General features: G+C 43.4%; 1 protein-coding gene across 9 annotated transcripts in view; it reads right to left on the bottom strand.

Annotated features, from left to right (window-relative positions):
- Window positions 1–24,288, bottom strand: part of INPP4B (inositol polyphosphate-4-phosphatase type II B) — a 700,458-nt gene that overhangs the window by 79,755 nt on the left and 596,415 nt on the right. For all 9 annotated transcript variants that reach the window (XM_044300592.1, XM_044300585.1, XM_044300600.1 and 6 more), the window contains 2 exons: window positions 9,100–9,309; window positions 3,981–4,119 (listed from right to left, as the gene is read on the bottom strand). In XM_044300592.1, coding sequence (XP_044156527.1) covers window positions 3,981–4,119; window positions 9,100–9,309 — 349 coding nt within the window. The remainder of the gene's footprint in view (window positions 1–3,980; window positions 4,120–9,099; window positions 9,310–24,288) is intronic.

The raw sequence follows: 24,288 nt of genomic DNA, 5'->3' as shown, positions 1-24,288 counted from the left end.
GCCCAGAAACAATGATTTAGGTGTCTGCATCAGTGATACTTTTATCTGATGTATGAGTGCGATTGGCACGGGACGATTATTGGATTTTAAGAACACTAGTCCATGTAAGGACCTTTAGGAATAAAAAAGCCCCATTTTAAAGACAGCTGGCTGGGAAATAAGTTTATTCATGCCAATAGGATATCCTTAGTGATGAGCTGTTATTATCAGGGAACAACGGAAAGTAATGTCTGACCACACATAGGAGCAGAAATCCTGAACTCTAATTCAAAAATACAATTTTTGTAACCACAAAGGTTTTGTAACAGTATAGGTTACAGTACCTCCTCATGTGCTCCTAACTGCCTGCGCCGCTAGTATCTTCACTGTGGAAGCACTGCGATCTCGCAGTAAGGATAGTAAGGCCTATGCCCTCACAATACAATGTGAAGAGCAGGCCAATGCAGAGAGTGGGGAGTAGACATCACCAGCAGATGGGGGAGTATTTGAAGAAAATGTTATGCCCAGCCCAATTTTTTCTATGTAATTACTGTATACTGTATATGGCATACAGAAAAACGGAACGTAAAAACGGAAAGGAAACGGAAACACAACGGAACAACGGATCCATTAAAAACGGACCGCAAAACACTGAAAAAGCAATACTGTCGTGTGCATGAGCCCTAAAACAGTTTAACCTTAATCTTAAAAGTAATTTTACTCAACCCAAATTATACCATCCAATTGAGGCCTTTATAAACCTGGTCCAGAAAGATGTTACCAACTTGCTCCGGGACGTTAAACAGGGACATCTTTACCTGACTCACAATCTATCCATGGAGGAAAAGGCTGCACTCGATAACCTTATGTCAGAGGGCACTTTGATTTTTAAACCTGCTGACAAGGGGGGCAGACTGGTGATTTTGGATAGATCATATTATGTTAACGAAATTTTTGAATAATTATCTAATACTGATACATATGGCATATTAACACATAATCCAGTGTTCTTTATAAAAAACATGTTATGCAAAGTGGTAGAAAAATACTGAAAAAATGGGGTCACTGATGACAAATTGGGCAAATTATTATCAACCAACATCCTGTTACACCCGTATTCTACACATTACCCAAAGTTCATAAATCCATGACTGCTCCACCAGGTCGCCCAACTGTAGCATGCATTGACTCCATTCTCTCCCCACCATCTATATTACTTGAGAAGGTGCTCACCCCCCTTGTAAAACAACTACCCTCTTTTCTACTGGATACCAGCCAATTTCTCAGTGAAATTATAGGGGTCAACTGGGAGGATGATTGCATACTAGTTACATTCGATGTGTGTAGTCTGTATACTTTGATACACCATGATAAGGGTTTACGGGCAATTACTTGGTTACTTGACAATAGTACCAATACTGAACAAGAAAATAATTTTTTTTATTGATCTTTTGACCATTGTGTTGCAACAAAACTACTTTCTCTTTCAAGATATGTTTTTCCAACAGCGGAGCGGGACCTTGATGGGATCGAATGTCGCACTGCCATACGCAAATTGCTATATGTCGTGGTTCGAGAAAGAATGTATTTATCCTAATGAGCTGTATAAACAGCATTGTATATTTTGGCTAATATTTATCGACAACATATTTTGCATATGGTGGGGTGACATCTGATCCTTCCGGGACTTTACAGATTTCCTTAATTCCGTGAGGAGGGAACTACAATTCACATTACATTGGGACAAAATTAAGGTCAATTTCTTGGACACTTGGGTCATCAAAAATGGTAGTGGTGGCTTGTATAAAGATTTGCATAGCAAGCCAACAAACCGTAATAATCTGTTGCACTACACGAGCAACCAACCCCCTAAGACAAAAAAAATCACTCCCCTTCTCTCAATACTAAAGAGTTAATCTGATAGTTAGCCTGGAGGACTCTAGGGAGCTGAGACTTGATGAAATGTCATTTAAATTTAAGGAATGGGGCTATCCTGATAGAGTACTTCAGGAACAAAGACAAAAGTTCCTTTTACCCAGAGAGCATAAAAACAAACCACCCCGCATTCCCCTGGTCGTCAAATATCACCCATGGATATGGAAAGTCAGATCAGTAATTAACCAACACTGGAATATTCTCCCCAAATCCTACCCACAGGTGACTGAATTTCAATCCCCACCAATGTTGTGCTATAAATGATCAGAGAATATTAGGGACTAAATTGTCAGAGCAGACGTGGGGGGCAGCAGGGAGAAATGGCGACAGTCCATATTGACTACGCAAACGGGGGGTACTTTCCCGTGCTTACATTGTATACACTGTTCCAGTGTGATCAAAGGTGAAAACCTGACCAACCCACAAACAGGAGAACAAATCCCAATTTTCGACCATGTTCTCCAACCACGTAGAGGTGGAAACCGCATACAACTACTAAAAAAACGGGAGGCAGACTGGATCCATAGGCTGCAGACACTGGAACCTATGGGTCTGAATAGAGATTATGAACTAAACAGCTTTATCTCCCTTAATTTCAGAAAACATAAACATTGTTACAAAGATGTGCAGCTTTATCAAGAAGAATAACACTATGGACTTTTGAATGCCTTTGGTACAATTTACTGGATACGTTGCCTATGGTTACTGCATTGCCATGTCTGCTGTTTTCACTTTGACACCTTATGTTTATTCACACTTTACTGGTTATCATGGTAACACAATGACATCACTGGGCGGAGTGTATGTGACATGTGTTCAAATCCTGTCTTGCTCACTAATGGAGTACTGCAGTATGAAAAACGCTCAGGCTTGAGCCAAAACTAGTCACTGATGATGCTATTATGCCTTGAATAAATGTCTCTTAATATCATCAAGAAAGTGAGTGCCGGTCCTTCTTTGCTATACAGCAGATGAGGGAGGGCGTCAGTGATGCGGCAGAGCACACAGGGAGGTACTGGGCTCTGTCAATGGGCGGGCTTGGGCTCACTAAATAGTGGGGGGGCTTGGGCTCTTAGAAAGTTTGGAAATGCCCTGCTGGGCACTTTGCAACCTAATTTGCATATAGAATAAAAATTGCTTTCTGGACACAGAAAATCGACAAAGGAATACCAAAGGCATGTTTAAAACCAAGTCTTACTTTTAGAGATCAGATGTCGGAGACAGATTCCCTTTAAAGGGTTATACACATGGTAGCATGTCTCCAGGATAAGACACCAGTGTAAGATAGGTGCAGGTCCCACCTCTGGGGCCATCTCCTATCTATAGAACTGGGGCTCCAAAATGAAGAACATTCATATTTATGGTAGTTCCAAAAATAGCTGACTAAGCTTGCTTAATTTCAGAAGTCCTATAGGGATGACTGGAGAATTCACGTGGCAAGCACGGCCACCTCTTCATTCACTGTTATGGGACTTCCATAGCAGTAAATGGAGGGTGGACACGGTTGCGCAGTGCGCTCTCTTTAAATTCATGCACCGAGTGATGTATCTATCATCGGCATCATCTCCTTAGATCAGGGATGCCCAATCTGCTGCCCTCCAGCTGTTATAAAACTAAAACTGCCAGCATGTTTGGACAGCCTACAGCTATAAGGGCATGCTGGGAGTTGTAGTTTTGCCACAGCTGGAGGGCCACAAGTTGAGCTTCCCTGCCTCAGATTATCCAATGTGAAAAAGTCCAATATTTTATAGTAAAATTACTGTAAAACATTGTTGAAAACTGGTACTGACTAAATATCTTAAGCTCTTAGCCCACACTTCTAAAACCAATTTGTGATACGTTAAACAATGATTAACACAGGGAGGAAAACATTGCCCTATTTTATCTCTACTGATCCAATTGAGTATGATCAGTATGTGCTGAAATCCAATCTAATGTCCCTGGATATATAATACGGCAGCACAGCCATACACAGCCAGTATAATAACATCGAGGAAAGTCCATTGTGCTCAACTCTTCCTTATTCTTGTAAACAGACACATTTCATTCACATGATCATATCTTACCATTTATGTGCGATCTGATGAGATCTTCATCTGAAGAGTCTAGTTTGTTGTCTTTTGTGCTTTCTTCTTGTTCAAGTAGTCGGTCTATCATGGCAATAATGCAGTTTAGACTCTTCCCTACGTTGACCCACACCCTATCCTGAAAAGAACATAAGTATCACAAAAGATACACTAACACAAGATCGAGAAACAGAGAATAGCAATACATAAGACCTCATAGATAAAACCATCTTAAAACAGGCAGCTGAAGAATAATGTGTCATGCCAGAGGAGGTGGTGATGGTGAACTCCCTAAAAGAGTTGAAGTGGGGTCTGGATGTAGCACTTGAGTGTAATTATATTACAGGCTATAGTTATTACATTTCTGGGGAAGGGTTGTTGATCCTGGGAGCTATTCTGATTTCCTGATTGGAGTCAGAAGGAATCCCCCCCCCCCCTAAAAGTAAGAAATTCAGCTTCCCCTAAAAGTAAGACATTTTTCGCCTTCATCTGGATCAATAACAGGCTGAACTGGATGGACGTATGCCTTTTTTAAGGTTTACAAACTACGTTACTATGAATGTCACTATGTTATATAAGTATGTATTGCAATGTATTTTGTGAAAATATGTTAAAAATTAAATATATATATACATAATATAGCGAATGCTACGCTATTTTTTTTGTTTGGTGAATGGCACATTCATATGTTGATATGCTTATGGAGCCTGTCTGTAGATGCATAGAGCCTGTATGTTGCATACTATGGCATCCTTGCCAACATTTGAGTTGCTGAAATCAGAGCATATGAGCCGCCCCCCGAGAAGGGGTTCCTGTCAGCCCTGCCCATTTTGGCCTCGGACAGTGTGAATTTGCCAGGACTGTCTCTGAAAATCAGGGACAATCCTGGCAAATTCGGGACAGTTGGAAACTACGCTATGGGACACTTTATGAGCTGCTATATTGTGTCTGCTTATGGTGCAGAATTATGGAGTTATTCTCCCCTAGAAGATACAGCGGTCCCTCAAGTTACAATATAAACTGGTTCCAGGATGACCACTGTACGTTGAAACCATCGTAATTTGGGTAATCAGTTCCAAAGCCACAAAATGCCATCCAATGTAACAGAAAATGAAGGTTTAAAGGGAACCTGTCACCGGGATTTTGGGTATAGAGCTGAGGACATGGGTTGCTAGATGGCCGCTAGCACATCCGCAATACCCAGCCCCCATAGCTCTCCGTGGTTTTATTGTGTAAAAAAAACGATTTGATACATATGCAAATTAACATAAAAGAGTCATATCTTACTTGTGTGACCAGAGAAGAGTCATATTTTCAAGCTATGACTCATTTCAGGTTAATTTGCATATGTATCAAATCATTTTTTTAAATAAAAGCACACAGAGCTATGGGGACTGGGTATTGCAGATGTGCTAGCGGCGATCTAGCAACCCATGTCCTCAGCTCTTTACCCAAAATCCGGGTGACAGGTTCCGAATAGTCAGATAACTAAGACAGATAAAACAAGTCCTTACATAATAACCGTCAGGAATAGCTGATAACTAGTAACTAATCCAGCTATTTTATGAGAGAAGTGTCCTTGATTGGTTGGATCTGAGTCTGAGACATTGTATGTTGAGTCTAGTTTCAACTTACGATGGGTCAGAAAAAGACCACTGTATGTTGAAAATATTGTATCCTGAGGCCATTGTTTCTTGAGGGAATCTCTGGTGCTGTAGGTGTCCGTCATATACCGGATCCAGTGATTCCATCCCTATGCCGCAACAGAATATTGGAATCTAAGCGCAGATGTGCACATATCGGAAGTCAGGTAAAATCACATAAAAGAATGGTAGGATGAGCCAGAAAAAAACGAAAGGTGTAAAAATGATGATCCCATTTACAGTATCCCAATTACAATAGTAGATATGTTAGGCTTCATGCACATAGCAATGCTGCATGCACAGACTATTTAGGGGAGCAAAGATTGCCTAAAAGTCTGTATTATGGACCTATATCTAATAATTTTATAGCGCAATACCGGAGCAATATGACATGCACATTTCTTTCATCAAAGAAAGTCCTTGACCCTATGGGTGTGGAGTAGTATGGGCCTACAGGACTCTATAGATGCTCAGGTCCTTAATATGGCTGTCAGCTTAGTCCTAGTACATTGACAAAATAATCTCTATTAAATTTATAGGCTCAAATGTATAGATTATACTTAGCTACAGCAACATATACTTTCATTTACTTTGTTCTGAAATTATGGTACGAAAATGTGCAACATTTGGTGTGTGTCCTATCAGTGCGTTGTGTTATTAGAGACGTTGATAATAAACAAGTGAAATCAGTGTCACTTGCTAACTATCTCCGTTTGGTGAGTGTGAGTAGGGGTGCAGCTATTACAAGAGCAGAGTTCTCAGCTGCACTCAGGCCCTGAGGGAGTCCAAAGGCCACTGCTACATAAGACAACACCAGTATTATAAACTGCACATGGTGGGGGAGGGCCAGTTACAGAACTTACATGTGGCCCAGCAGTCTCAAGTTATGTCTCAGGGATACAAAGTTGTAAAGAAAAATTCATTCTTGCTTGTTATTGATACTACCATGTTACTTTTCAGCTATGTTAACTAACCAGCCCCCCCCCCCCAAAAAAAAAAAAGAGATATAGCCTAAAAAGTTTAAAGGGTTTTTTTGGGAGTCCAAAACCGATGGCCTATCGGTCATCAGTATATGATCGGTGTGGTGGCTGACTCCCAGAAACTCCACTGATCAGCTGTTTGAAGAGACTTTCTCTAGGCCAGTGATGGTCTCTACCTAGACCACTGAGGTCCCGTTAATTGGTTACATGGCCTATTTGCAGATCAGGCACAATCAAGTGATTGGGTTTGGGCTGCAATACTAAGCACAGCCGCTATACAATGTACGTTGTTGCGCGTGATATGCTGTAGTTACCGGAGAGCCCTGGCCTCTTAAAACTGTTGATTGGTGAGGGTGACCCTCAGGATCAGACGTTGATGACCAATCCCGAGGATAGGCCATCAATATTAAATTCCTCGAAAACCCCTTTAATAAAAATCAAATAGTGACATGTTTGTACAGTGTTGGTCACAGTCACTCCCAGGGCCGATGTCTCGTTAGCTCATTAAAAAGGAGAATATGTATATAAAAAAGCCTTAACAATATGTCTGCATTGCACATTATTTGACAGCACAGAAGGAATATGTAACAGCAAATAAACACTTCTTGCACATGATAATACATACAATAAATTCAGATGTCAATTAATTTTGATTGTTTTCCTAAAAAACAGTACATGCCAACCTAGTAAACAGCATAAAGACTATTAACAAGAAACTCCGTGAATTCTCCCTGTGTGGTTTACCTTTACATCAGGAGCTCTAATGAATCATAGCAACTTCAATTACATCAGCTAAAATTAGACTTCCCACATTCACGCTGGTCTTTAAAACAATGTTCCTCTAAGGTATTATTATTTTTCACAATTATACGCAAGTTAAACAGTTATCTCGGCAGTTCACAATTCATTTTGCTTTCGTGCTTTCTAAATACGCTGGTTGGCTTCGAATGAAAACGTATTGTCCTCATTTAGATGGTTGATGAAGATATTACAATTATGGTACCTCTCTTGGCAGACATAATATACCAGGCACAATAACAGCGCCAATCTATGCACACCCGCAGTGTTTCAAACTTCGCTGTAAAACCTCCAGAGGAAAGATTTACAGCTTAGATTAAATACAAAGTTTATTCTGCACACATAGACCACCTCAAAGTAATACTGCATTATATATCAAATGGAATAATACCCATAGGTGGGGTTTTTTATTGGAACTCTGTGTATAAGTAACACAATGATCATTCTTACACTGACTGTTACCGCTCTTTTAGTCATGCAGGTTCATATACAAAGTAAATTTCTGATAGTGCCGCTGACCTATATACGCAAAATAGACATTCATACAGCAGTGTCGGGAAGAACCTGAATACAAATATCATAACTACACTAAACTGAGGGGCACTGCATGTATAATGTATACATGAGAATCTCTGCCCTTCACAGTCTATGCAATGTACAGAATACCGGTGGATTACACAAAGAGGCTTTTCTATCTTTCACATATGTGACACGCCTGGAATGAGGTAGGCCCTGAACAGATTTAGGGAGGAAGGCCATGTACAAACTTTAGTGCTTCAGCAATTTATTTTTATTTTTTTCAAAGACCTCTTACTCTTCAAAACCAAGGGTTTAAAGGCCATCCGTCAGCAGATTTGTACCTATGAAACTGGCTGACCTGTTACATGTGCGCTTGGCAGCTGAAGGCATCTGTGTTGCATTGTTGATAAAAATTGTGTTTTAATATATGCAAATGAGCCACTAGGAGCAACGGGGGCGTTGCTGTTACACCTAAAGGCTCTGCTCTCTCTGCAACTGCCACGCCCTCTACACTTTGATTGATAGGGCTGGTATTGCTGCTATCAGATAGAATGAAAAGGAGGAGCAACGAGGCTCCTCCTAGAGGCTCGGCAATCTCTGCAACTGCCGCGCCCCTGTACTTTGACAAGACCACACAGTGCAAATGAGATCGTGCCTGGGCCTGTCAATAAAGTGAGAGGGTGCGGCTGTTGTAGAGAGAGCAGAACCTCTAGGAATAAAGGCAGCATTTGCATATGTTAAAACATCAGTTTTCTGATCAATGCGGGCACAAATGAATATGGGACCAACACAGATGCCTTCAGCTGCCAAGTGCACATGTAAGAGGTCAGCTACTGTCATAGGTACAGATCTGCTGACAGATGTCCTTTAATAATCAAAAATACATTCCATAGTACAAATTTATTATGGCAGGGATAATTTATAGTGTCTATTAAAAGTCTTTGTAAGATAAGGCGTTATGGTGACCAACTCACAAACAGGGTAAGTATGTCATGTGTGAGTCTAGAATTAATTTTTTCAAAAACTCGTTAGATGGGGCAGTGTCAGACCGTGGATGGACACACAATTGACAAGAGAAAGGGTAACACCCAGATGTAGTTATTCACATATTTCGAGGAGGAATGACACAATGTAGAGCTGCCCATGAGCAATAGGGTGAGATGAAGCAGAATTACTTACCCATTCTTCCTCATCATATTCAGAGTGGTGAGGAATAGAGTCCTGCCTGCTTATTGGGTGCGTGTTGTCCTGACCTTGCATATCATTCTCGGTCGGGCTATTTCTCGGGTCCGTAAGCTTCACGTTTGCACAGCCTGGCCGAGCCGTGTAGAGCGCCAAGAGAGCACTGCTGACCAAAGGGTCTTTAAATGAATGAACAAACAACTCTGTCTGCAAAGTGAAAAAGCAAAGTAATCATTAAAAAAAGAGCATTTTATGTGAAGAATCTGCTGTAACACACAACCGAGATGGTTAATCAAGGCTCCTGGTAGAGTGCCTCATTCACAGCAGTCCACCATGTCATAAAATCCCATTTGTTAGCAGGTTAAACAGTTATGTTTTAGTATACTATTTATGGCAGTGACAAGGCTCATAACTTACATACGAAAAATAGATGTGGAATAATTCTGCTTTAAAGACAGCCATTAACATTTCACTTAACAATTTTACTATCCAGATGGGATTGTATAAACTGTCATACGGATTGAAATAAAACGTCAGTCTGAATCCTACTAAGAAAATCATTGCATTGTGTTACGGCTTCAGTGGGAAATGGTGATAAGTCAGAGAATGAGGCTCCCATGATTAGGGGTGGTTTACAGAGCAAAGCCTCATTTATTATAATACAATGCCCCTCGTTTCTTCATTTTATACTTATTCTGCTTGGTTTACACTTTTTAAAGGAACCCCTTTTCAAACTGACGGGGTGTATCCTAGTACCCAGAAGCTTGCCTCTAACCAGTTCAGGAGAATATATATATATATATATATATATTTATATATATATGTATCACACCACCAGAGAGATAATGGAAACTGTGTAAATCTCTATAATGCAGTGAGCTCCCTCTAGTGGCCACTGCAAGCAGGCAACATTTAGTATTTAACTAGATGATTTGAAGGCAGGCCGCAACAGAGATCTGCATTATTAGAATAGAAAAAGTCTCTGACAATTTTGGACCTACTTAGGTTAAATTATAGGTACACATTGCTGCCAAAGTCAATCTTCATTACCATCTTCACTACCGTAAATCAAATGATAGAATATTATATAAGTTATAAATATGATATAAGTTATAAAGTGTTAACTGCTAAACCACCATCGACCCCCAGGAATATTAGAGTTTAAAAAAGACCTGCAGTACAAACACAACTTTCCATCACATTGCACTCAATCTGATTGTCTAGAACACTCTGGACGTTTTCATAGAAACACAGATGATTGATGGCATTAAAAGACCACCTAGTCCATCTAGTCTGACCTTATATTATTTCTTTTTTATCTGAGGTTAGACGTGTGTTTATCCCATGCATGTTTAATATCACTTACTGTAGATTTCCCAGCCACATCTGCTGGAAGTTTTCTTCAACCACTCTTTCAGTAAAATAATATTTCATCACATTGCTCCTGATCTTACCCCCAGCTAATTTCAGATTGTGGCCCCTTTTTCTTGCGTTTAGCTTCTTGTGGAGAACACTTCCCTCCTGAACTTTTTAACCCATTAAAGACCCTTGCCGTAAATGTATGTAACAGCTGGACGGGACTTAAGGACCAGTGACGTACATGTACGGCACACTGTCCACTGGGAGGTGGGAGGGAAGGTAATCACGGGGGAATCGAGGCACCTTGGCTGCTCTTACCGGCAGGCATCCATGCCAGGTAAGGGCAACATGGTGCAGCACCGCCCCTGCAAGCGCTGCGATTGGCCGGTCAATGAACAGCGGCACATCGCAGCATCTGGAGCAGTATGGAGCTGCGGGGCAGGTCATGAGGGGGTCAAGGGGAGGTGACCGGTGCTGAATGGGTCAGCACCAGTCTCCTTTGAGGTGAGGCAGGGGACACCAGTGTTTGGCATCTCCTGCCAGCACTGCGATTGGCTGGAATAACTCTCCAGCCAATGACAGCGCTATAGCTGTACAGGAAAGGGCTAAACCTCTCTGCATGAAGCCATTCTAGCTAGTGACTGCATGCAGAGAGATTCTGTGCTACTTGTTGGCTTGCTGGGAAAAGAAGGAAAACATCTGGAGTTGCTGCACTGTTTTTTTTTTTCATTTGCAGCCGTTCCAGATCCCTAAACCACCCCCCCTGTCCCTCCCCCCGTCCGTCACCCCCAGCCCCTCCCCCCGTACTTTTTTTACGGATGCCATTCGATCCGTGCACTTTTTTGGTCTTTTTTTTTTTACAATTTTCCAGTTCTGCACCGCTTTTTTTGTGTGCGAGCTGTGACCGCCAAGTGCTGTTCAGTGCATACCTGCCTGATCAGCACTTGGGGATTATTCTTTGTGCTTTTTTTTTTTAAGTGCCTCTGATTAACCCCAAATAAAGTTCAGCTGCTCTAGTTGGTCTTTCCTGAAATTTTCTTGGTCGCATCCCACAGCAAAAGCCATGGTCCACAGAGAGCTTCTAAAGCATCAGAGGGAACTCATTGTTAAAAGGTATCAGTCAGGAGAAGGGTACAAAATAATTTCTAAGGCATTAGATATACCATGGAACACAGTGAAGACAGTCATCATCAAGTGGAGAAAATATGGCACAACATTGACATTACCAAGAACTGGACGCCCCCCCAAAATTGATGAGAAAACTGGTCTGGGAGGCTACCAAGAGGCCTACAGCAACATTAAACGAGCTGCAGGAATATCTGGCAAGTACTGGACTGACTGTGTGGTACATGTGACAACAATCTCTCATATTCTTCATATGTCTGGACTATGGGGTAGAGTGGCAAGATGAAAGCCTTTTCTTACGAAGAAAAACATCCAAGCCAGGCTACATTTTGCAAAAACACATCTGAAGTCTCCCAAAAAAGGTGTTATGGTCTGAATAATTCCAAAAGATATGTTTGGTGCAAAAACAACACTGCAAATCACCAAAAGAACACCATACCCACAGTGAAGCATGGTGGTGGCAGCATCATGCTTTGGGGCTGTTTTTCTTCAGCTGGAACTGGGGCCTTAGTTAAGCTAGAGGGAATCATGATGTCACGGACGGTGTACGGGAAACAAGGCAAAGCAACATGTATAAACGACTCGCTGGATCCAAAAACTAAGGAACCAAGGGAGACCCCTGCAGAAGACCTGGCACTTTCCCTGGCTGCTCAGCCTATGCAAAGATCCGAATGGTGGAGGTTTGCATATCCACGAACCTTGACTATAAAGCCCTGAGCACCCTACAATAGTGAGGGGACACGACCACCGGCTCCCTACACAAGATACGGAGGGAGTCAGGGTCACCTGGGATCCAGCAAACAGAAAATAACAGATAAAGGTACAACACTTAGCTTTGAAGCAGAGTCAGCGTGCACACACACTTCAGGAAGTAGTATAAGCCGCCCAGAAAAGCCTTCTGGGGAAGAATTTAAAGGGAAGCAATTAGTCCAACACATGACAGCTGAGAGAGGCTAACGAGAGGAGGAGCTGAATACCACAACACAGAAACTCAAGGAGGAGTTTCTGAAAGGCCTCTGTCAGAGCTTCTCAGCTGTCTGGTTGTGACAGTACCCCTCCCTCTACGAGTGGACTCCGGACACTCAGAACCCACCTTCTCAGGATGGGACCTATGGAAAGCCCTGATGAGACGAGAGGCCTTAATGTCCGTCACTGGGACCCACATCCTCTCCTCAGGACCATACCCCTCCCACTGAACAAGGTACTGAAGAGAACCGCGGACAAGACGAGAATCCACAATCCTAGAGACCTGAAATTCAAGATTCCCATCAACCATAATCGGAGGAGGAGGCAAAGGCGAGGGTACAATGGGTTGAACATAAGGTTTCAATAAGGACTTATGAAAAACATTATGGATCTTCCAAGTCTGAGGAAGATCAAGACGGTATGCAACAGGATTGATGACAGACAGGATTTTGTAAGGCCCAATAAACCTAGGACCCAACATCCAGGAGGGAACCTTCAATTTGATATTCTTGGTAGACAACCACACCAGATCACCAACATTCAGGTCCGGACCAAGCACACGTCTCTTATCAGCCACACGCTTATATCTCTCACTCATGCTCTTTAGATTATCTTGAATCTTTTGCCAAATAGATGACAAAGACGAGGAGAATCTGTCCTCATCAGGTAAACCAGAAGACCCCTCTCCCGAGAAAGTCCCAAACTGTGGATGAAACCCATATGCACCAAAAAATGGTGACTTATCAGAGGACTCCTGACGACGGTTATTTAAAGCAAACTCAGCAAGGGACAAAAAAGAACACCAATCCTCTTGATTCTCCGCCACAAAACAACGCAGATATGTCTCCAGATTCTGATTGACGCGCTCTGTCTGGCCATTCGACTGCGGGTGGAAAGCAGAAGAGAATGACAACCGAACCCCCAAGCGAGAACAGAAAGCCTTCCAGAATCTGGAAACAAACTGCGTGCCCCTATCAGAGACTATGTCTGAAGGAATACCGTGCAATTTGACAATGTGATCAACAAATGCCTGCGCCAGCGTCTTAGCATTGGGCAAACCAGGAAAAGGGATGAAATGCACCATTTTGCTAAAACGGTCCACCACCACCAGAATCACAGTCTTCCCCGAGGAACGAGGCAGGTCTGTTATGAAGTCCATGGACAGATGTGTCCAAGGACGGGAAGGAATGGGTAAGGGAAGGAGAGGACCTGATGGCCGTGAATGAGGGACTTTGGCACGAGCGCAAGTCTCGCAGGCTGCCACAAAACCCTCAACCGACTTACGAAGCGCAGGCCACCAGAATCTCCGAGCGATGAGATCCAGTGTGGCTCTTACCCCCGGGTGCCCAGCAAGGACCGTATCGTGGTGTTCTTTAAAAATCTTGTGTCTTAAAGCGAGAGGCACAAACAACCTCCCAGGAGGACAAAGATCAGGAGCCTCTGACTGGGCTGCCTGCACCTCTGCCTCCAATTCAGGAAAAAGAGCAGAGACCACCACACCTTCAGCCAAAATGGGACCCTGGTCTTCAAAATTCCCGCCTCCCGGAAAACAACGTGACAGGGCATCTGCCTTCACATTCTTAACTCCAGGGCGGAACGTGACAACAAAATTAAACCTAGAAAAGAACAACGACCATCTGGCCTGTCTCGGGTTCAGACGCTTGGCTGACTCCAAGTAGGCCAGATTTTTATGGTCAGTAAATACGGTAATAGGGTGTCTGGCTCCCTCTAGCCAATGGCGCCATTCCTCAAAAGCCAACTTGATGGCCAACAATTCCCTATCTCCCACATCGTAATTTCTCTCTGCGGAGGAGAGTTTTCTTGAGAAAAAGGCACACGGTCGCCAATTGGCAGGAGAGGAACCCTGAGACAAGACCGCCCCCACACCCACCTCAGAAGCATCAACCTCAACTATGAAGGGTAAAGAAACATCAGGTTGCACCAAGATGGGAGCGGAAGCAAAACTCTCCTTGATATCAGAAAAAGCCTTACGCGCCTCTACTGACCAAGAAGAAAAATCTACCCCCTTTCTGGTCATATCAGTGAGTGGTTTAACAATAGAAGAATAATTCAAAATGAACTTCCTGTAATAATTGGCAAAGCCCAAAAAACGCATCAGCGCCTTTTGATTCTCAGGAAGCTCCCACTCAAGCACAGCGCGGACCTTCTCGGGGTCCATGCGAAAACCAGAAGCGGAGAGAAGAAACCCCAGAAATTGAATTTCTGGAACCGCAAACACACATTTTTCCAGTCTCGCATATAATTTATTCTCCCGCAGGATGAGCAAGACCTGACGTAAATGTTCCTTATGAGTTTTGAAATCGGGAGAAAAAATCAAAATGTCATCCAAATACACCAATACAAATTTTCCCATCAACTGATAAAAAATGCTGTTCACGAAATGCTGAAAAACGGCTGGGGCATTCATCAAACCAAAAGGCATAACCAAATTTTCAAAATGGCCCTCAGGGGTATTGAAGGCAGTCTTCCATTCGTCCCCTTCTCTGACCCTGACCAGGTTGTATGCCCCTCTTAAATCTAATTTGGAAAAGACTTTAGCCCCAACAACCTGGTTAAATAGGTCCGGGATCAGAGGAAGCGGATAAGGGTCACGAATTGTGATATTGTTCAGCTCCCTGAAATCCAGACAAGGTCTTAAAGAACCATCTTTTTTCTTAACAAAGAAAAAACCAGCGGCAACAGGTGACTTCGAGGGTCGTATGTGTCCCTTTCTCAGACTCTCAGAGATATAAGCACGCATAGCGATCCTCTCAGGTTGGGAAAGATTGTATAAACGAGATTTAGGCAGCTTGGCGTCTGGGATGAGATTAATAGGGCAATCGTACTCCCTGTGCGGGGGCAAATCCTGAACTCCACTCTCAGAGAAGACATCCGAAAATTCAGAGAGAAAAGATGGTACAGTCTTAGTAGCAACCTCAGAAACAGATGTCATGAGGCAATTCTCTCTGCAAAAGTCACTCCAACCATTTATTTGCCTCGCTTGCCAATCAATGGTGGGGTTATGCTTAGTGAACCAGGGCAGCCCCAACACCAGAGGGGTGGGTAAACCGCTAAGGACGAAACATGACACATCCTCAACATGAGCATCACTCACAATTAAACGGATATTGTGAACTATGCCCTTTAATGATTTTTGAGAAAGTGGAGCGGAATCGATAGCAAAAACAGGAATATCCTTTCCCAAAGTGCGCACCTGGAAACCATGAGTTATCGCAAATTGATTATCAATGAGATTAACCGCTGCTCCACTATCCACAAAAATCTCACAAAAAATGTTCTTGCTCTCTAGCGCCACCCTAGCCGGCAGGACAAAACGGGAACTACAAGCAAATGGAAAACCTTCAATTTCCGCCTCAACCCTGCCAATAGTAACAGACGGAACATTTTTAAAAGATTTTTTCTTGTTTGTTTCTTTATTACTCCCAGAAAACTGCCTGAATCTCCTAGAGGGACAAATATTTGCCAAATGATTTATACCTCCACAACAAAAACAAACCCTCCCATGCGAGCTGAATCTTCTATTATCAGAAGCAATCAACCCCAGCTGCATGGGCTCCTGCTCAGAAGGGACTGACGGCGACTGAGACCCCTGCGCACAGAACGGGACCGCTGCACTGTCCTGGGACTGAGTATGACAGGAAGGGGACATCTCTCCTCTCTCTCTAAGACGCCTGTCAATACGAACGGCCTGAGACATAGCAGAGTCCAAAGAAATAGGCCTCTCATGAAAGGCAAATGCATCTTTCAATCCCTCTGAAAGACCATGGCAAAATTGACTTCGGAGCGCAGCATCATTCCAACCAGTATCAACTGCCCATCTCCGAAATTCTGAGCAGTATATTTCTGCGGATTGTTTACCCTGGCATAATAGACGTAGTTTAGCCAGAGCAATACGATCCGGATCATCATATATCTGACCCAGGGCTAAAAAGAATTCATCCACTGAACGGAGAGGCCGTGCCCCCTCCGGCAGCGAAAAGGCCCAGGACTGAGCGTTACCTCTGAGCAGCGATATAATGATCCCCACCCTCCGTTCCTCATCACCAGAGGAGTGGGGAAGAAGGCGAAAATGGAGTTTGCAAGCCTCTCTAAAACGCACAAAATTCTCACTACCCCCGGAGAACGTATCCGGGAGCGAGATCTTAGGCTCAGAACAAACTCCATGAACGCAAGCTGAACCGGTCACTTGAAGCTGAGAAAAAGTCTTACGGAGATCAGCTACCTCCAATGAAAGACCCTGGAAGCGTTCAGCCAAAAGTGAAACCGGATCCATGCTTGAGACCAGTGGCGTAGCTATAGGGGTCGCAGCGGTCGCAATTGCGACCTGGCCCCTAAGTCAGGGGGGCCCACAGGGCCCCCCAGGAGAGACGGAGTGAAGCCCTGGCAGTGGCCCCTGATTTACAGAGTACAGAATATCCGGCGGCTAACTTCACAGGGGGGGGCGGAGGCAGAGCCGTGCGTGCAGCCGTGCAGGCGCAGGCTCAGCCAGGAGAGGGAGTCGTCCCGTCTGGCAGTACTGTCCGGAAGTGGAGCAACGGAGGAGAAGCTGCGTGCCGCCCGAGTGAGGTGAGGGCAGGTGTAGCGACGTGACTAGCAGAGACTCGGAGACAGTCTCTGCTCTGGCAGTTGGGTGCTTCGCTTGTTAGTAGCTAGAGAACACTACCATCACATAGGATAGCAGTAGTGGGTCCTCTTACTAGCACCGTTCTAGCCACATGTGCAGCTGCAAATGAGCTCTGCAAGTAAGAGGACTCACTACTGCTATCCTACAAGTACTGGTAGATATCACAGCAGAGTCCTATGAATCATGTGATGGTCTATGGCCCATAGACCATCACATTCATAGCACAAGCGGCAGCTATATCATGATCATCACTGCTTTATCATATGCCAGCAGGGTTATTAACATCGCCGCCAAGCCCGCCATTATTGCTAACACAGGGCTGGTCAGCACTGGAAATATGGGATTGCAAGTGCAACACCTATGGGAGCAGTGACTGTCACCATATTGCCGTGAGTGACTGATTCCAGCACAAGCGACAGCTATAATCATCAGTCACTCACAGCAATATGGTGACAGTCACTGCACCCATAGGGGTTGCAGTTGCAATCCCATATTTCCAGTGCTGACCAGCCATGTGTGAGCAATAATGGCGGGCTTGGCGGCGATGTCAATAGCCCTGCTGGCATATGATGAAGCAAACTGAAAGGATAAGTGAAGGAAAATTAAGAACTATGTACCTCCCATGCTGCAGAATGACACATATAGGCCGAATGCACACGGCGGTGAGCGGTCCGTGGTATCCCGGCCTGGATTCCTGCTGACAGCAGGAGCGCACGGCGTCATTGGTTGCTATGACGCCGTGCGCTTCATGCCGCCACTGTACTACAGTAGTACACTCGTATGATCTATACGAGTGTATTACTGAAGTACAGTGGCAGCATGAAGCGCACGGCGTCAGTGCGCTCCTGCTGTCAGCAGGAATCCGGGCCGGGATACCACGGACCGTTCACGGCCGTGTGCATTCGGCAATAGACTGATTCCAGCACAAGCGGCAGCTATATCATCAGCAATATGGGAACGGTGGGCGTGCAGGGGTCTGGTGGTGTTAGGAAATGGTATTGAGGGTAGGGGGGGGCCCAAATTGAATTCTTGCACCAGGGCCAATGAGCCTATAGCTACGCCCCTGCTTGAGACGGTTATGGCGGCTTATAATGTCACGGACGGTGTACGGGAAACAAGGCAAAGCAACATGTATAAACGACTCGCTGGATCCAAAAACTAAGGAACCAAGGGAGACCCCTGCAGAAGACCTGGCACTTTCCCTGGCTGCTCAGCCTATGCAAAGATCCGAATGGTGGAGGTTTGCATATCCACGAACCTTGACTATAAAGCCCTGAGCACCCTACAATAGTGAGGGGACACGACCACCGGCTCCCTACACAAGATACGGAGGGAGTCAGGGTCACCTGGGATCCAGCAAACAGAAAATAACAGATAAAGGTACAACACTTAGCTTTGAAGCAAACAGGAGGCCAGAGTCAGCGTGCACACACACTCCAGGAAGTAGTATAAGCCGCCCAGAAAAGCCTTCTGGGGAAGAATTTAAAGGGAAGCAATTAGTCCAACACATGACAGCTGAGAGAGGCTACCGAGAGGAGGAGCTGAATACCACAACACAGAAACTCAAGGAGGAGGTTCTGAAAGGCCTCTGTCAGAGCTTCTCAGCTGTCTGGTTGTGACACATGGACAGTTCTAAATACCAGTCAATATTGGCACAAAACCTTCAGGCTTCTGCTAGAAAGCTGAACACAAAAGGAACTTCATCTTTCAGCATGACAACGACCCAAAGCATACATCCAAATCAACAAAGGAATGGCTTCACCAGAAGAAGATTAAAGTTTTGGAATGGCCCAGGCAGATCCCAGACCTGAATCCGATTGAAAATCTGTGGGGTGATCTGAAGAGGGCTGTGCGCAGGAGATCCCCCTCGCAATCTGAGAGATTTGGAGTGTTTTCGCAAAGAAGCGTGGGCAAATCTTGCCAAGTCAAAATGTGCCATGTTGATAGACTCATACCCAAAAAGACTGAGTGCTGTAATCAAATCAAAAGGTGCTTCAACAAAGTATTAGTTTAAGGGTGTGCACACTTATGCAACAATATTATTTTATTTTTATATTTTTTCTTCCCTCTACCTAAATGATTTCAGTTTGTTTTTCAATTCAGTTGTACAGTTTATAGGTCACATTAAAGGTGGAAAAAGTTCTGAAGTGATTTCTTTGTCTATTTTTTTTTTTTACAGCACAGAAACCTGACATTTTAACAGGGGTGTGTAGACTTTTTATATCCACTGTATCCACCTTTTATATCCACTGTGTATATATATATATATATATATATATATATAGTCAGGTCCATAAATATTGGGACATCGACAATTCTAAATTTTTTGGCTCTATACACCACCACAAAGGATTTGAAATGAAACGAACAAGATGTGCTTTAACTGCAGACTGTCAGCTTTAATTTGAGGGTATTTACATCCAAATCAGGTGAATGGTGTAGGAATTACAACAGTTTGTATATGTGCCTCCCACTTGTTAAGGGACCAAAAGTAATGGGACAGAATATTAATCATAAATCAAATAAATAAACTTTCATTTTTTAATACTTGGTTGCAAATCCTTTGCAGTCAATTACAGCCTGAAGTCTGGAATGCATAGACATCACCAGACGCTGGGTTTCATCCCTGGTGATGCTCTGCCAGGCCTCTACTGAGGTGATGAAGTTTTGGGGACTCATGCTGCATATGGGCGTTGTAAAGAATCCAAACATTAGACAATATTGGAGTTCGGACATTTTCTACCAGACTCCAATTTACAGTAAGACCATGACCCAGAAACAATTTAAGTCAATTCGGAAATTCATACACTAGAACGAGAATGCACAGTGCCCACCCCAAAGCGACCCGACATTTGACCGTCTGTTCAAGGCTAGGCCTGTCATTGGCTGCTTTAAGGTATGGCATAAAGATATAAAAACTTTGTGAGAGTAGCTCCGGGTACACCCACAAGTTCCACATTTACAAAGGGAAAGATTCCCGGATAGAACCCACAGAATTCCCCTCCCATCCTAGAAGTTAGTGCGAAGATCGTGTGGGACTTACTGCACCCACTGATGGATAAGGGTTACCACCTCTATGTGGTTAACTATTATACCAGCATACCCCTGTGGCTTGCAGCACAGTGCACAAAAATCTGAGAGGCCTCCCTAGATCCCTGGTAGGGCAACCCACTGAGAATGGGTGAAAGTAGGGCTCTCCTCCATGAGAACATGCTGGTGGTTAAGTACAAGGACAAGAGGGACATCCTTGTACTGACCACCATTAACACTAACACCAGCTCCCCTGCTCCTGTACGAGGTACCACAACCACTACCCCAAACCAGTTTGTATCCTGGACTACAACAGGCACCTAGGTGGGGTGGATCTTTCAGATCAACTTCTGAAGCCCTACAGTGCCACATGAAAAACAAAAGTGTGGTACAAAAAGCTGGCTGTACACATTGTACAGATGGCAATGTGCAATCCGTACATGCTATTTCAGTCTGCAGGCCACACAGGAACTTTCCTTCAGTTCTAAGAGGTGGTTATCAAGGATCCCAGTACTTCAGGAAGTCACAGTGCCCGTATTTTACCAGGGCAACATTTTCCAGGTCAAGTTCCCCAGGCAACAATAAAGGGAAGGACCGCAAAAAGAGGCAGGGTGTGTTACAAAAGGGGGATAAGTAAAGACACCATTTACCACTCTGAAACCTTCCCTGAAAAACCTGGCCTGTGCAAGCAGGAGTGTTTTAAAATCTACCACTCATCCATGGATTATTAATTTAATTTCATCCATGATGTACCCTGTAGTTTTAGCACCTTATATCTCTGATTTAGTCCGCATAGCTTACAGATCCACTTTTCACCAACCACTATATATTCATTTCTGTGAAACACCTGTTAGGTCAAAAGTGCCCTTTCCACCACTTAAAATGTTTGTACGGGGGTGCTCTTTTCAAAATAGGGTCACTTCTTGGGGTTTTTCATTTCTGGGGCTGAGTTCATTTCTAGCACTGATTCAGACCCTGTTCACACACCACTGGCAGTTGAGTGGTAGGACCCCATGCGTGCTGAGACACCGTGACGTGGTGCATGAGGGGCCCCGATATGTTCCTGACTGGAAGATATTGGCAAAGTTCTCAGCTTTTAACATCGGCCTAAGGAATTAGCTAGTATTGTCAGTTGCGTATCATTTTGGTGCATTTTCTGCAGTGATTTGTGTGTATATATATTTTTTCATCTGCACAATGTATCATTTTGTGTAAGATGCTCTTGTGGTGCATGCGGTCCGCCCCGGCATCCTCCATTGTAGACATTTTTTGCTGGGGATTGCCGTTGTCTGCGGACCGCATGCAGAGGAATTGCTCACCCGGTTATAGACACGCTACAGTGTCTGGGTTTGGAGCATTTTCACCCATTTAGGCCACTTTTCTCAGTGAGTTTTCTGTCTTTATGTGTATGGAATGTGCTACTTTATTTTGCTGGTAGCTTCTGTGTCACATGGTCTGTTGTGGGCGCGGCTCACAGCTTTATTTTTCCTCACAGTGCATTTGTGATATCACTATGGAGGCATGTGAGAGCCTGGCTGTGAGTTGGTTTCTAGCACTGATTCAGACCCTGTTCACACACCACGGGCAGTTGAGTGGTAGGACCCCATGCGTGCTGAGACACCATGACGTGGTGCATGAGGGGCTCCGATATGTTCCTGACTGGAAGATCAGAAGTTCTCAGCTTTTAACATCAGCCTGAGGAATTAGCTAGTATTGTCAGTTGCGTATCATTTTGGTGTATTTATTGCAGTGATTTTCTATTATAGTGCCAGCGATGTGCAGTCCACAAATTGCGGAATGCACATTGCCAGTGTCCGTGTTTTGCGGATCCGCAAAACACTTACGGACGCGTGAGTGGACCCTCATAGAAACATTATTAAAGGTTACGTTTTATCTCTATGTATATTCTAATGGATTGCCTTCCTTGTACAATGCTATAATATACTTTCTATGTTAGAAAGTATATTATAGTGCATTTGTATTGTGCGGCAGTTGTATGCGGTTCTGCTGCAATACTGAAGGTATATAGAGGGACAAGCGTTATTGGAACAAATAATTATAACGGGTGTGATATATCAGTCCCCCCCAAAAAAAACTGATTGAAGCGGGGTGTTATATACCAATATACTTTTTTTTATAGTGCATTTGGGTACTGTATAGTGCATTTGTGCATGCGCTTACGTGAAAATTATATTGCCGATATTTTGCATTGAAAAAAATAATGAATGGAGATCGCAAATTCGAATAATACATCTGGTATGTCGCTGTCCATGTTGTGGGACTATTTGTGCACTTCTAGTAATTATTTATTTCCTGAAAATATGAGCTGAAGGTTTTTCAGGTTCGCCTGCTATTAAAATGAATGGGACCTGCCGCAAACTTGCGGTTCGTCCATCACTATCTATTATAAAAGTAGAGAAATTTAAATTTGGAAATTTTCTAATTTTTCCCATTTTTTTGTAAATTTTGTATTTTTTTTATTTAAAAAAATGAAATATTTTGACTCAAATTTACCACTGTCGTGAAGAACAATTAGTGACGAGAAAACAATCTCAAAGTGGCCTGGATAAGTAAAAGCGTTTAAAAGTTATCACCACATAAAGTGTCATAAGTCAGATTTGCTAAAAATTGCAGGGTCCTGAAGGGGTTAAACCAATAACATATTTAAAGATTTACGTGTCAAGTTTTATGCTTAAGACCCACCAGCATTTTTGCAGCCCGTCTCTGTACCTGTTCCATTTTATCTATGTCTATTTGTAGGTGAGGTCTCCAGAACTGGACACAGTATTCCAGATGTGGTCTCACTAGCACTCTATACAGTGTGATCACAACCTCGTTCTTCCTACTGGTTATACCTCTAGCTATACCGCCAAGCATCCTACTTGCTTTCCCTGCTGCCTCTCCACACTGTGCACTCATTTTGAAGCTGTCTGATATCAGGACACTCAAATTCTTCTCTTTTGAAGTCCTCATTAACACTGAGCTGCCAATAAGATATTCAGACTGAGGGTTTGTTTTCTCCAAGTGCATTATTTTACATTTGGAAACATTGAGTTCCCTTACAGGGAAATTTCACCGTGCGGTGATGCCCAGGGGACCGCCTGGGCCCGCCTCATGGCTGGCCAGTGGAAGTTTTTGGAGATGTATTTTGTTCTGTTGGAAGTATTTTGTGATAGACTGTGGCATTTGGCTCTGTTAGGTTGGTATAATGTGCCATAAAATGGTATTGCTGGCCCTGCCTTCCATCAATTTGGACCAGACTACAAAACGTGGCCACTTTTAGTATTTTTTCCAGGGCCACTTTAAGTTCCCAGTCTGCACCTGCTTTTGTGTCATCGGCAAACAGACAAACCTTACCCCCCAAACCTTCTCCTATATCGCCTACAAAGATATTAAAAAGAATAGGACCCAGGACAGATCTCAGAATGTACTCCATTAACAACACTCTGATATCTATCCCACAGCCAACTGCGGATCTACTGAACTATCCAGGGGTGAAATCCAATGTTCATTATCAGCTCATTATTAGTGTTGAGCGCGAATATTCAAATTGCTATTTTTTTTATCAGGAATATTGGCACTTCGAGAATTCGCGAAGATCTAGAATATAATGCTATATCTTCGTAATTGTGAATACTCTAGATTTTTTATATCGTTATTATTTTACCTATCATTAATACATTTTTATTAGAAGTGTTTTTTAACCTATCATTAATAATTTAATAATATAACATCTATAAAAATAAACTTTTACATTTAATATACAATACATAACATTTAACAGACAATCACACAAAGTCTGTATGCCAAAAGCCGGGTATGTGGAAACCAACAACCTATCCATGAGACAGGTACAGTCAGCATTCCTTACCTTGTGCACTATGAAACAACTAGCAATAATCACACCTCGGATAAACCTCATGGGCTATGATATTGCCAGGACCAGCTCTCATCTGACTGAGAGCCAGTAAGCCTCAAAGTTGCTTGATTTAAGTTGGATGGCTTGCAGGGACCTGCGCACCTAGATCATTATCATTAGGATGACAAAAATGGAAATTTTT

This window comes from Bufo gargarizans, chromosome 1 (assembly GCF_014858855.1).
Source record: "Bufo gargarizans isolate SCDJY-AF-19 chromosome 1, ASM1485885v1, whole genome shotgun sequence".
Classification (NCBI taxonomy): Eukaryota; Metazoa; Chordata; class Amphibia; order Anura; family Bufonidae; genus Bufo; species Bufo gargarizans.
The sequence above is the reverse complement of the archived record's forward strand: the minus strand, read 5'-3'. Positions and strand labels throughout refer to the sequence as shown.